Source organism: Dysidea avara, chromosome 9, assembly GCF_963678975.1.
Source record: "Dysidea avara chromosome 9, odDysAvar1.4, whole genome shotgun sequence".
Classification (NCBI taxonomy): Eukaryota; Metazoa; Porifera; class Demospongiae; order Dictyoceratida; family Dysideidae; genus Dysidea; species Dysidea avara.
The window spans coordinates 24,167,640-24,180,554 of NC_089280.1; the positions used below are offsets into that span (position 1 = coordinate 24,167,640).

Genomic DNA, 12,915 nt, shown 5'->3' on the forward strand with positions numbered 1-12,915 from the left:
CAGTAGCTAAGTGCTTTGAAAATGAAACAGAAAATAACTATCAATAAACAATAAACAATCATTTGTACTAATCATCATCCTATTTGTGACGGGAAAGGAGATTTAACAGAATGGATCATTTTCAGATTATGGATAACCTAAGAGATATAAGGAGCAGGAAGAAGTCTACTTGTTAGCTACTACTAACATAGAACTCGTCACAAATGAAGCGCATGCTCTTTGGAGAGCATCACTTCTTCAAGCCATTCTTAAACTGTGGCCTCATAGATCTGTTTACCTTTTAGCACACTGTAACTGAAGTGCATGTTACTAGAAAGAAGTGCCTCAGGGGATTAATAACACAATGACTGTAGAACACACATGAGAACAATATTTATCATGTGTAATGCATGTGACTAATGAAGGTACTTCTAGTACAAGTAACATATACTTTAAATATGGTGTGTTGTAAGGTGACTGATCGGTGGGGCCTGATTGATGGAGGCCGGCAGTATTGCATTTTTGAAGAACAGCATGGTACTGAGAAAAATACCTTGGTACCTCTAAACATCTTTTTAACATTACACTCACAACCATGTTAGGAGTAAAAGATTTCTAAAATAACAAATACAATGACAACTGTACTACAAAGTAAGGTTGGCAAAGGTAAAAAACCATCATAAAGTTGGCAAATACTTCTACACACACTGTTAGTGCTTGTCTGCAATGTAAAAGTGCCTTGGCTTCATGTATGGCCACAACTAAACCGTAAATTGCTACATTAAACATTGGTATCAAGAAAAATACCATTAGTTACTGCTACTACTTAAATACCTCCCAATCCTAGATGGGGCTACAGTCCAATAGTTCAAAGGATTTATATTAGATAATTATGCCTCATGTTTGTGTGTACAGTGTTAAGCTATAAGTTATACTGGAAGAATCAGCACTCCAGAGAGAATGCACTTCAAATTGTGGCACGTTCTATGTTCATGAACAGTACAGTAAAACCTCTGTAATCCAATACCTCTGTAATCAAGAATACCTCATTTTTCTGTGTAATACCTTGACAATATAATGCCACATATTTTTTTTTATGTTGGATTATAGAGGTTTCACTGTAGTAGCTAACTGGTAGTGGGTTTCTGCTACGTACTTTCTACAACTCCATCATTCCGCTATATCTCTTTTCCCCATTGGGTTAGTGTAGTCACACACATTTTATTAATGCATACCTGAGGCATGTAGCCCACATCTTTGCCAGGTACAGTATGTCCAGGAGCTCCAGGAGGTTTACCCAGGATGATGATATGTCCTGAATGGATGGGTAGTCGCCCCAGGATACATCGTAGCAACGTGGTCTTGCCACACCCACTGGCACCAAGGAGACCATATCTAAAGAAAGACACAAAATTCTTTTAAAATAGTTAAACATTGCAAACCCTAGTGCCCTGCTGGTATAAGTTAAAAACATTCCTCTTACAATAGAAAAAAATGTATCATACTAAAGATAACAGACAATATCACAAAGAGATCGTATTTTATGTACTACAATAATTTCTTAATTTATATGAATTATGGTATATCTTCTTATGCAACTGCTCACTACATGTAGCTGTGATTCAAAACCATTCTGTGACATGACTTCTTTACTAAGGATTCAAAATATCATCAAATATCTTGAGAGAGACATCTAACCAACATAGCTTCACTCCTAACTAGATTTCCTGCCAGCACTCTAACAAATTTCCTAATATATGTATACCAGTGAATTTTCGTCCTAAACATAACTCTAGCAATTGTTTAAACCAACACACACACACACACACACACACACACACACACACACACACACACACACACACACACACACACACACACACACACACACACAAACCCACACATACACAAACTGTATCAATGACCACATGAAACAGGTATAGTACCCCAGATCAGTTAATTTTTGCTTTTGCATTTGGACAAGAAAAATGGATCTGGTCTAACTCCAATGACAGTTTTGTTCTGAATTACAGATTTTGGGGGGTCATTTTAAAAAAGTGTTGTAAACAAACCATAAACAATACTTTTCCCTTGCTTTTGGGCACATGAAACAAGAAAACATAATCATTGCAATTGTGTGCAGATTAACTTGGAAGGTGTCCTGCTGCTAATCATAGCAGGTGGTTTTTTTGAGCATGCTATCGACAGGAATCCTACATTGCTTTCAGATATGGGATACCAAAGAGGTGTGAAATAATAAACGCTACAACAGAGACAAAGAGTATGTATGCAGTTCATAAGCCAAGACACACACAGTCAGACTTAAAATAGTTCTCTAGCATTAGTAATAAATGCACACTTGATTTTATGAAATAAGACTTATTCAAACCTCATTGTTAGATTTGAATGATCCCCGGACAGTTGAGCGCTGCCAACATAATACCAGAACTTTTAGTCCATAGAAAATTAGTGAGGTTTACACTAACAGGGTTGTACACTACAAGGAAGCTGGAACACTAGAAATATAATATGTAACTGGACCATAACACTAGCACAAGTTAGTATAGAACTAGCATAGTCAAGCTGCCATGTTAAAGAATTTTACTGTATACTGAGCTTTAATCCACTAGAAAAAAATAATTTTATAATGTATTGTCTTGTTCATGCTACACGAATAATAACAGCTCCAATGCTAATAATGCACTTGGTGTCGCCCCTAGTGAGCATCTCGGTTGTGCGCCCCACCACGTAGCACTTGCAGCAATACTTTAACATATACACATATGTAGCACGCTCCATCTAAGGGGGAATGCTCCCTCAGGAATACACATCATGAGAGTGAGCAATTTTGATGAAACTAGACCGTGACTAACTATTAAATTTGCTTTCCAATGGAGGTCTGGGGGCATGCCCCCAAGAAATTTTAGTAAAGCAGATAACATGAGTTTGATCAACTAAAGCACAAAAGTTTCAGTAGGAAAGTAGAACATTTAAACATGTTCTCCCAGAGTTACTGGTACACATCTTAGTTCAAATGTTAGGATACCTGTCCTACATGCAGGCCCATTTTTACACTACCTAAAAGTCATAAGCATTAAACATCAGCACATTTCATGACTCACAGCATGCATCATGTTTAAAGTACATGAGTTTCCAAGTAATATACTGAAATGATGTGAACATACAGGTACTCCAGCAGTACTACTTGTCAAGTAAGCTAAGCTAAAATAACTGTAGAAATGTATGTACCTACACAGGTGCAAACGCATGGTGTTGTCCTATAGTATTAGAGTGAAACACATGCACATGTGCCTCACGTGTAATAAAATTGTGTAGATTGCTTTTAAAATAATGAGATTGTATGTACTTATTTTACTAATATGTTGGAATGGGATATGTGATCATGAAGTGTGGGAAATATTAAAAATTGTTAAAATTGACTTGTTTCAGTAAGAACTTTGACCTACAGTATACTACTATCCAGTGCCTTGTGAATAGTATCAGTATCATTTTACCAAACTACCAGAAGACTTGTTGATATAACTCATAACCAGCTGGCACAGAACCGGTCAATAGTTATCTATGACTTTGCTAAACACATCTTCAGACAACTTACAAGTTCACATTGCATTGTGTACTCGGATGTTTTATTACACTTATCACAGTGTCAAAAGTAGTGTAACAATGTCATTACATAATGTACACACTGTTTCTAGTCAAGTACAACAGAATTGTGTGAAGCCTTGCAAGGCTAATGGGACAGCATGTTTGTGGTTGTGCACAATAAAATAGAGAACAAACTGGCATGGCACTATGTACAATAACTATATCTACTGAACTGTCAGTCTACCATTGTTGATACAAGTAATGTTATTCACGTTCTAACATCATTACCTTGTCAAAACTCTGGTTAGTTCTCTTTACAAAGTGCACTCTGGCCAACCACACAGTCTCACAGTACTTCGGTGTACCATATATATCTTCAAGATCTGGTAGAGACAAAATGGAGGACTGGAAGTGCTACTAAAACTATGGTGCTTCTTGCATCCCACAAGTCAAAGGTAACACTGGTTATAAATTAGTGCTGAAACGATTATTCGGTTATTTGACTATTTGGTCGGCATGACACTATTCGATTCGTTAACACACTATTCAAATAATTGTTAGCACTTTGTACAGATGGAAAAGCCAGCCTTGAAACTTAAGATTGTGAATCAACTGATGTATCTATGCTGTAAAATTCTATTTTAGAAAAGATAGAAATAGCTCTTAGGCTTTACCTTGCTCCCTAACAAAAGGTTCAGTACTTATTCAATAGAAGTATAAGCTTAAAGAATAATCGAATATTCAGTCGTTTTGTTCACAACTATTCGAATAGTAAAAATTACTATTCGTTTCAGCACTATTATAAAAACATTTTGCATTGTCATATACCGTATTGCCAGCTGGTCTCGTATAGTCGCCGGTCTTGTTTAGTAGCAAGGATAAAAAGTTGCTTGAAAGAAATAAACGTCTGGGCCATAATTCGAGACAATATGGTAGCTGACAAGCACAAGTAGGCTGGTGTTGACACCTCAAAGTTCTATTGAGGTTTAGTCTTGTGGCTCACAAATCATCAACAAATACCACAAGCTTTGGTATTCAAGAATTTACCATCTCCTATTATCAAGATGTTAGCAGAATGTTTAGTCTTCTATCGCTATTCGTATGCCTTACTTGTGTGGGGTATAGCAATTCGTAAAGACTTTCTGCCTCGCTTGAATCGATTCCATAATCGTGGTGTTCGACTGACTTGTGGCCTTCGAAAATATAACAGTATAGAGCACATTTAGGTTGGCTTCCTTTGAAAAGACCACTCTCTTCTGACACTGTTTCATGACCATTATTTTGGTGGTGGCATTCCTCTTAACCCTTACACACACGCACGCACACACACACATTCTTATGAAACTAAATGTCCTGCATATCATATTCAGGGGCGGGTCCAGGGGAGGGGCACAAACAGGCTAAGTGATTGGAGACATCCAGATTCCCTTGTTGGTTGCTGCATTTTTGAAGCAGCAAATAATCACCTCTTAGCAGTGTTTCACTGTTGAATTTTGCCATTTTGGCCTTTGCAGATGGTTGTGAGTCTTAAAAGCTAGGCTCTGAATGTATTAAACAACAGCAACACGATAATTATTTTTTAGAGGCGCTTAGTATGCACAATGGTGCTGGGTGACAATTTTACAGCTAGTTTGACTTTGATTTCATTTAATAAATGATAATGTGCAGTTTATAAACTGATCTTTGTCTGACATAAAGTTTATTATTTTAAACAGAATTAGGGCTGGCTCCTCAACAAGGTGAGTGGGAGGGGAGGGGGCATTTGTCCCAAATTCCCCATCCTGGATCTGCCATTGATATTACTACCTATCATTTAAATAAAAGTTTTACTCAGAAACGTTTTTATCTACAAGGTGGAAGTCCCTTCCTGCCAGGATATCAATGAATTTTGTGGCAGCTTCTACACCATTAATTCTTTTTTTATTGTGTGTGTGTGTGTGTGTGTGTGTGTGTGTGTGTGTGTGTGTGTGTGTGTGTGTGTGTGTGTGCGTTTGTATAGTTCGTTGAAATATTGTCTTAGTTTTGTGTGCTGTTTAGATGTTCTAATGTTCTGTGTACACTCCAATACGGAAGAACGGTCTTTGGTCAAGTATACTTGGAGTATAAACAAATCAATCAATCAATCAATCAATCAATCAATCAATCAATCACACAGTATTCATGTCTCCAATGACCCATTACACAACACTTTACCACATTACAAGCCCATCATCTACTTTTGTTGCAGATGTACGGGAAGTTCAAAACTGCAAGATTACTGCCAAGGCGTTAGGCAATTAGTAATTGTAAACCTCACAAATGAGTATAGCTAATACAACTAGGGGGGCAGAAAATTGTAAATTTAAACAAGTCGCTCTGTACAGTTCGCTCATATGGCTTCCCATGAAATTTAATTTGTTCTATAACTTACAAATGATTTTAGCAAATGTTCTGTACTTCTTTACTGGATATAAGCTAACACTAGTACACAGTTTAATCCAAACCCAACTGCTAAATTTGCTTTAGAACTTGAGTTACAGTTTTTCCCTTTATACTAGAACTAGTCCTACAGTTTACACACAAGAGCCTTGATACTTTTATGATACACTATGCTAAACAGCACAAACCATTGTGAGTTTTTATTTTTGTCTTTTAGCTTCTTCTCAATCATCACATATTTATCTTTCGGGTTGACACTCCCAGAAATCCTTTTCTTTACTCCCACGTTATTTATCATCTGAACTTGCTATTTCAAAATGGCAAACTATTTCTACCGCTCTTCTTTGGCAAAATTACTAAAGTAGCTTGTGTGAAAATTTCATGTCTATTGGATTAAAAATGATGGAGTAGTTTTAATTTAAGTGAGAGGGTGTAGAATAGCAAGATGCGTGCACTTGTTGCTATGGGATACCTAATTTACAGGTACTAAAAATGTGTCAACATGTCATAGACTAATTAAGTGACCATAATATTTCTTTTAGTACAAAACAGACTATTTCTTGGGAAGCCTTGTACGAACTGTACAGAGCACCCTTAATACATCAATACAAGCCAAGCAGCTTGATTTGTGTACATTGAATTTAAGATTCCTATTTCGGCTTTTAAATTTATAATTTTTTGCCCCCCTAGTTTCTGAAATTTTTTCATGTCCATGCATATGGGCAACACAATTTTATGGCTGGTGTGCACTGTGTGTAGCAATATAGTACTGAAGTAATATAATAGTACTGCAGTAATGTAGTACATGAAGGCTTGCTCCATGATGCTCAAGCATCTGCCTACTAGCTACAGGTAGAGTGTGTTCTCATGATCAGTCTTATGGAATAGCTATAGACTCTGAAAAGGCATTATCATACAACAGGCTATATTCACCCAACGTGTTAAATGCTTTGGTCCACAACGATAAAGGCATTGATGGCATCGAAATTATATAGCTGGAAAACCCTACCAATCGGTAAAAAGTAGCTATCTGTAGCTATTATCTAATCCAAAACAGCCAAGCTGTAAAAAAAGAGTGCGGCCCTCAGAAACGCTATGGTGAAAAAAGATGTGAAATCCAAGGTGACGGCCAAGAAATGGCTGTGATGGTAGGTTAATGGTAAAAATTTTAATAACAACAATTCAGGTGAATTTGGTGCTGCTTGGTCTTGGCACAAAAATCACCTAAATTGTCGTAATTAAAATTTTTACCATTAACCTACCATCACAGCCATTTCTTGGCAGCCACCTTGGATTTCACATCTTTTTTCACCATAGCCTTTTTGGGGGCCGCACTCTTTTTTTACAGTTTGGCTGTTTTGGATTAGATTTCACTTCTTTTTGTATTTGTATACCCCAAAGCCGGCCTATGGCCGGTTTTAGGGCTTTTTAACCTATCATTTTTTTCTTTACCACAGGAAGAAGAAAAGATGAAGCAGGGTGATTTCTTTGTAGCTGAACTCTCTACAAGGTGATCCTTCTAGCTGATCTCTCTACCAGATGGCTTGTTTGTAGCTGAACTCTCTACAGGGTGATTTGTTTGTAGCTGAACTCTATACAAGGTAATTTCTTCTAGCTGATCTTTCTTCAGGGTGATTTGTTTGTAGCTGAATTCTCTACAGGACGATTTGTTTGCAGCTGAACTCTCTACATGGTAGTTTCTTTGTAGCTGAACTCTCTACAATGTAACTTCTTCTAGCTGAACTCTCTACAGGGTGACTTGTTTCTAGCTGATCTCTCTACAGGGTGACTTGTTCCTAGCTGAACTCTCTACAGGTGATTAGTTTGCAGCTGAACTCTCTTACATGGTGGTTTCTTTGTAGCTGAACTCTCTATAAGGTGACTTCTTCTAGCTGATCTCTCTACAGGATGACTTGTTTCTAACTGAACTCTCTACAGTGTGATCTGTTCATAGCGCAACTTTCTACTGGGTGATTTGTTTGCAGCTGCACTCAATGGAAGATTGTTTCTTTGTAACTGAACTCTCTACAAGTAACTTCTTCTAGCTAATCTCTCTACAGGGCAATTTGTTTGTAGCTGAATTCTCTACAGGGTGATTTGTTTGAGCTGAACTCTCTACATGATAGTTTCTTTGTAGCTGAACTCTCTATTAGGTACCTTCTTCTAGCTGATCTGACTACAGGATGACTTGTTTGTAGCTGAATTCCCTACAGAATAACTTGCAATGTAATATAATTGAGTAAATTATAAATGCAGCTGAATGCCTTATTAGGGTGACTGTTCTATTAGAGTATCTCGATCTCACATTTAGTTGCCTTTTGAATCATAATTCAGTGGTTTGTAATCCGATTCTTCTGTACTACTGCAAGGACTTTCTACGATGATTATTCCAACTACATACTGATTTTCAGCTCGTTGCTCTAAGCGATTTGCCTGGTAGACACGAAAACTAATAGTGTTCTTATTCCTAAAAATCAATCGCATAATTTTGACACAGGATGGGTTTTGTGTCATATCTCCATGGTTTTTATCCCGATTCCTTTCAAACTACAAAAAGGCACTTCTACGATGGTTGCTCCATCTACATATCAATTTTCAACTGATTCCTCCAAGGGGTTTACCCTGTAGGCGTGACAGACCTTTGACCTTATTTTACACAAATAATCAGTCATAACTCTGTGAATGTTCATTGGATTCCTACCAAAGTTGGTACGGAGATCCGCCTTAATGAGCCCTTTAAGTGTGCCAAATTTCAGCCTGATCCGAGCACGCATTCGTACTTTATGGCGGATTTTGCGAAGTGTGCGAAATGAAGAAGAAAAAAACGAAGAAATTAAAACGAAATTTTGTTCGCTTGTATCTCGGAAATGGCCGGAGCGATTTTCTTCAAATTTGGTGTGTAGACTCCCATAGCTGGCCAGCACGTCTCTAGCAAATTTGGTTCCAATTGGATACGGGATCACAGAGCTACGTAGGTGTGAAAATTGGGTTTTCTTTCTTCCTGTTAATATACTCACGGGTGGCGCGCCAGCTTCTTGGGCCGCACGACACACTACTGTGTGTCTTGATTTAGTCTTCCAGATCCTTAAGGCAACTACTATCAATACTGAGGTTTCACTTCCATCAACATTCTGGGCGATTCTGGGTGATGATTATAATTTACTAACAGTATTACAGGAAAGCGAAACACAGATTATTTCCATTTACACCTCTGTTGCCAATTCTTATTAGGCCACTCCATTGTTTCCCATTTCTATTAAAAAAGCATGCAGGCAGGTGGTTCATCAGTTATTCATTATAGCTATTGCTGCTAATTTTTAAATCTATGAGCCTCACAACATCTATAATCTAAGGGCATGAAATACAGTAAAAGCTGCATGGGTTATGACTCTGAGTAAAGTTATTGCTAGAAATAGTTCCTGTGTACAACTTATACATTCATCGAGGGGTCCTTCACTCTAAATCTCATCAACGAAATTTCAACTCTGAGCATGCAAATTCCACATTTCGAAACATATTTCTACATTTCCATACACTTCTGCTCGCATTTCTGACATTTCGACTCCTGTCAAAGCGGCGATCAAAGCGGCGATCAAAGCGGCGATCAAAGCGGCGATCAAAGCGGCGATCAAAGCGGTTTTGTTGGTTAGGGAACTAGAGTTGAATGGTTTGCCAGCAGATATGCTTCATACAGTTTTGATAACTCCACATAATAGTATCCAGTGTGCTTGGCAGGTCATAACGGGTGTGTGGTTTCGAACTGTGTCATGCTGTAACAAGCCTGATGGCGTGCAAAACTGAACTAGAAAGGATTTACTAGAGTACAATTACGTACCTAGCTAGTTTGAGTGATTCAAGGCTCAGCTTTACATAGGTAGAACTGTCATTTGAAGTTGGAAATTTTAAGTTAAACTTCTACACTTCCGTCAAAATTTCTGATTAATTTCTACATTTCTGAAATAAATTTCACATTTCAGAAATATATTTCTACATTTCCAGCCACCATCAACGATATTTCTGGAAGTGAAGGACCCCTCGACATCTATGTGCCAATAAAATATGAATAAAAGATTCATAATGAATAAAACAATGCGGAAGAGAAAATGCATGCGGGCGGGAAATACTGAATTTTCTTGGAGTGGCCTTTACTATAAGTCGAGTATCTATGATCTATATATATATATCATACAGTACTATCTATCATACAGTACGATAGTACTGTATATTAGGGACATCGAAGGTGTGGGGGCGATCCATGATATAATATAACCCAAAAACCTGTCGCGATTTTTCCTCACAACGACATGACAGTATTGGTTGGGTAAAACCAAGCCCAAAAGTGTCTTCAGATCGACCCGAAATGTTTCCGTCAAGTTGCTACAGAACTTTTAAAAAAATTTAGTCAATGGAATTTTCTACTGCCTGCCTACCTGCCTGATGCCTTCAGTCAAGCGTAGCGGAAAACTGGCTACAGCTACAGCCCTAATTCTTTCGCAGAAACGTTTCTAGATCACTTAAGAAAAAACCTTTGGTATATTGATAAACATACAATGCTTGCGCTATTGTCTTACCTTTTATCCTTCTTTACCATGGCCATCAGTCAAGGTTCTACCGCTGAGTGTTAATAGACTACAGTACGGCTTCCATACAGGTGTATATTGCATCAAACTATTCGAATACTCGTGGTCGCCGGTTGTACCAAAAACACAAGCGTACGTCAGACTCGCTGTTGATATCGATCAGAGAGAGCAACTCACGGCGAACTATATAGCAATGTGTAAGTCAATAAATATAGTTTAATTAGTAACAATGTTAAACCGAGTCGGATCATCCAGGTCCTGCTTTACAGATTATTCGGGTCTGACCCTACGTGCTAAATTAAATGTGGATGTGTTACCACACGTCATAGCGTAGCTCTGCTTCTTTCGTGAGCCATGCCCACTTACGTAAATTACAGTCTGTAGACATAATTATGGTAGCCACGTCCATTCATCAGTGTGTAGGTATGCACGAATCCATGCCCACTTAAGTAAATTACTGCCTGTAGACACATGGTAGCCACACCCATGTAGATATGCATGAATCTACATCCATTATTGTCTGTAGGCTTATGTAGAGCCACGCCCACTGATCAGTTGTTATTGTAAGAGTCATAATCTAGTATAATAGTCCTGTGAGTAACTCAGCAGATATTTAGTGGTCATGAGCTTGCAAAAAAACTTCACAAACAAGTATAAGAAAAATTTTGTAGTTAGGCCCCTATTCGGTGATCATTAGTTTCTCATCCAGCCTTTCTAATTATTATGATACGGGCGGGAGGGTATTACCATTATGCCATTATTTTATAATATTAACACACTGATGTACAGACCTTGTCCAAATTGTCTTTCTTTCTTACTACAAACATTTCCTTCACCAGCTGATTCTACTTTTCGTGATCGCCAACTGTTTTTCGACAGTCAACTGAAAGCCTGCTTTAATGAAGTCGATAGAGCACGATTGCAACTGGCATTGCAGCAATTTGCTAAGGAAAACAACAGTCCTCCTGGTGATATATAGCGCATTGTAGCGCTCATCAACAAAAATTATAACAGTTTGGTATCACGTGTTCTTCTGAGCATGCGCAGAGTAAATAATGGCTTACCATGCGGTAGCTTACAGAAAATTGCATTGTCTTTGCAACTACCGGCCATGTGTGGTTTGAGCATGCGCGTGTTTTGAATAATAAAATGCGTGCAATACAGGGTTTTGGTATTTGCTAACTAGTGATGATCCTACCATTCCTGGTATACTTGCCATAAAAGTGTGTATAATTCCGGTTATACAATGATTTAACTGACGCTGAATTGAACGGCTTCGATACCTGCGGACTGTTATACCGGGGTTTTCAAGTCCGTTGTCCTATGTATTTTGGCGCATGCGCTTAGCAGTGCGAAAGAAATGGCAGATTCAAGTGAGATCAGGTAACTGTGTGTGCCCTATTATGATGGATGATTGTAAATGTGGTAAAACTATTACTCACTGTGTTGTTGTGACTCCTTTATCACCAGTGAATGGCCCTTCAGTTAGTAGGTTTTTAGCGCATGCGCAATTATAATAGGACAACGGACTTGAAAACCCTGGTACAGAAAATTGCATTGTCTTTGCAACAACCGGCCATGCGCGGTTTGAGCATGCGCGTGTTTTGAATAATAAAATGCGCGCAATGCCGGGTATAACAGTACGCAGGTATCGAAGCCGTTCAATTCCGCGTTAGTTAAATCATTGTATAACCGGAATTATACACACTTTTACGGCAAGTATACCAGGTATGGTAGGATCATCACTAGTTAGCAAATACCAAAACCCTGTATTGCACGCATTTTATTATTCAAAACACGCGCATGGCCGGTAGATGCAAAGACAATGCAATTTTCTGTACCCGGTATTGCGCGCGTTTTATTATTCAAAACACGTGCATGCTCAAACCGCGCATGGCCGGTTGTTGCAAAGACAATGCAATTTTCTGTAAGAAGGATGGGGGCGGTGGATGAGAAACTAATAATCACCAAATAGGGGCCTTATGTTTAAGCTAATTACAGCGAAACTTTCACCACGAAATTAGTCTCAGTAAGTCTTAGCCGCGAAACTTTCGCCCAATAAACTTTCCCTTCCCCGTTTACGGTACCTCGCTAATGGGTAACTTACATCGTCCCACGCGGAACACTCATGTTGAGTCCCCTCAGCACATGGAATGCGTTTCGTCCAGTTCCATAAAACTTCTGTACATCTCGTGTCTGTATCGCCAAAGTGTTCACGTCACTACCAACAGCTAAATAATCCATCTTCTAGTCCAACCTCTGCACTTGATTCAAGGGGGTGTTGCGTAGCAATCTCGTTATGTACAGACTTGCTCAACCACAAAGTTACGTA

At 38.5% G+C, this 12,915-nt stretch overlaps 1 protein-coding gene across 2 annotated transcripts in view; it reads right to left on the reverse strand.

The window, feature by feature from the left end:
• Positions 1 to 12,907, reverse strand: part of LOC136265690 (ABC transporter G family member 20-like) — a 52,895-nt gene extending 39,988 nt beyond the window's left edge. For both annotated transcript variants that reach the window (XM_066060586.1, XM_066060585.1), the window contains exons 1-2: positions 12,691 to 12,907; positions 1,215 to 1,374 (exon numbers count right to left, since the gene is read on the reverse strand). In XM_066060586.1, coding sequence (XP_065916658.1) covers positions 1,215 to 1,374; positions 12,691 to 12,827 — 297 coding nt within the window. In that variant the 5' untranslated portion in view covers positions 12,828 to 12,907. The remainder of the gene's footprint in view (positions 1 to 1,214; positions 1,375 to 12,690) is intronic.
• Between the last annotated feature and the right edge of the window lie 8 nt (positions 12,908 to 12,915).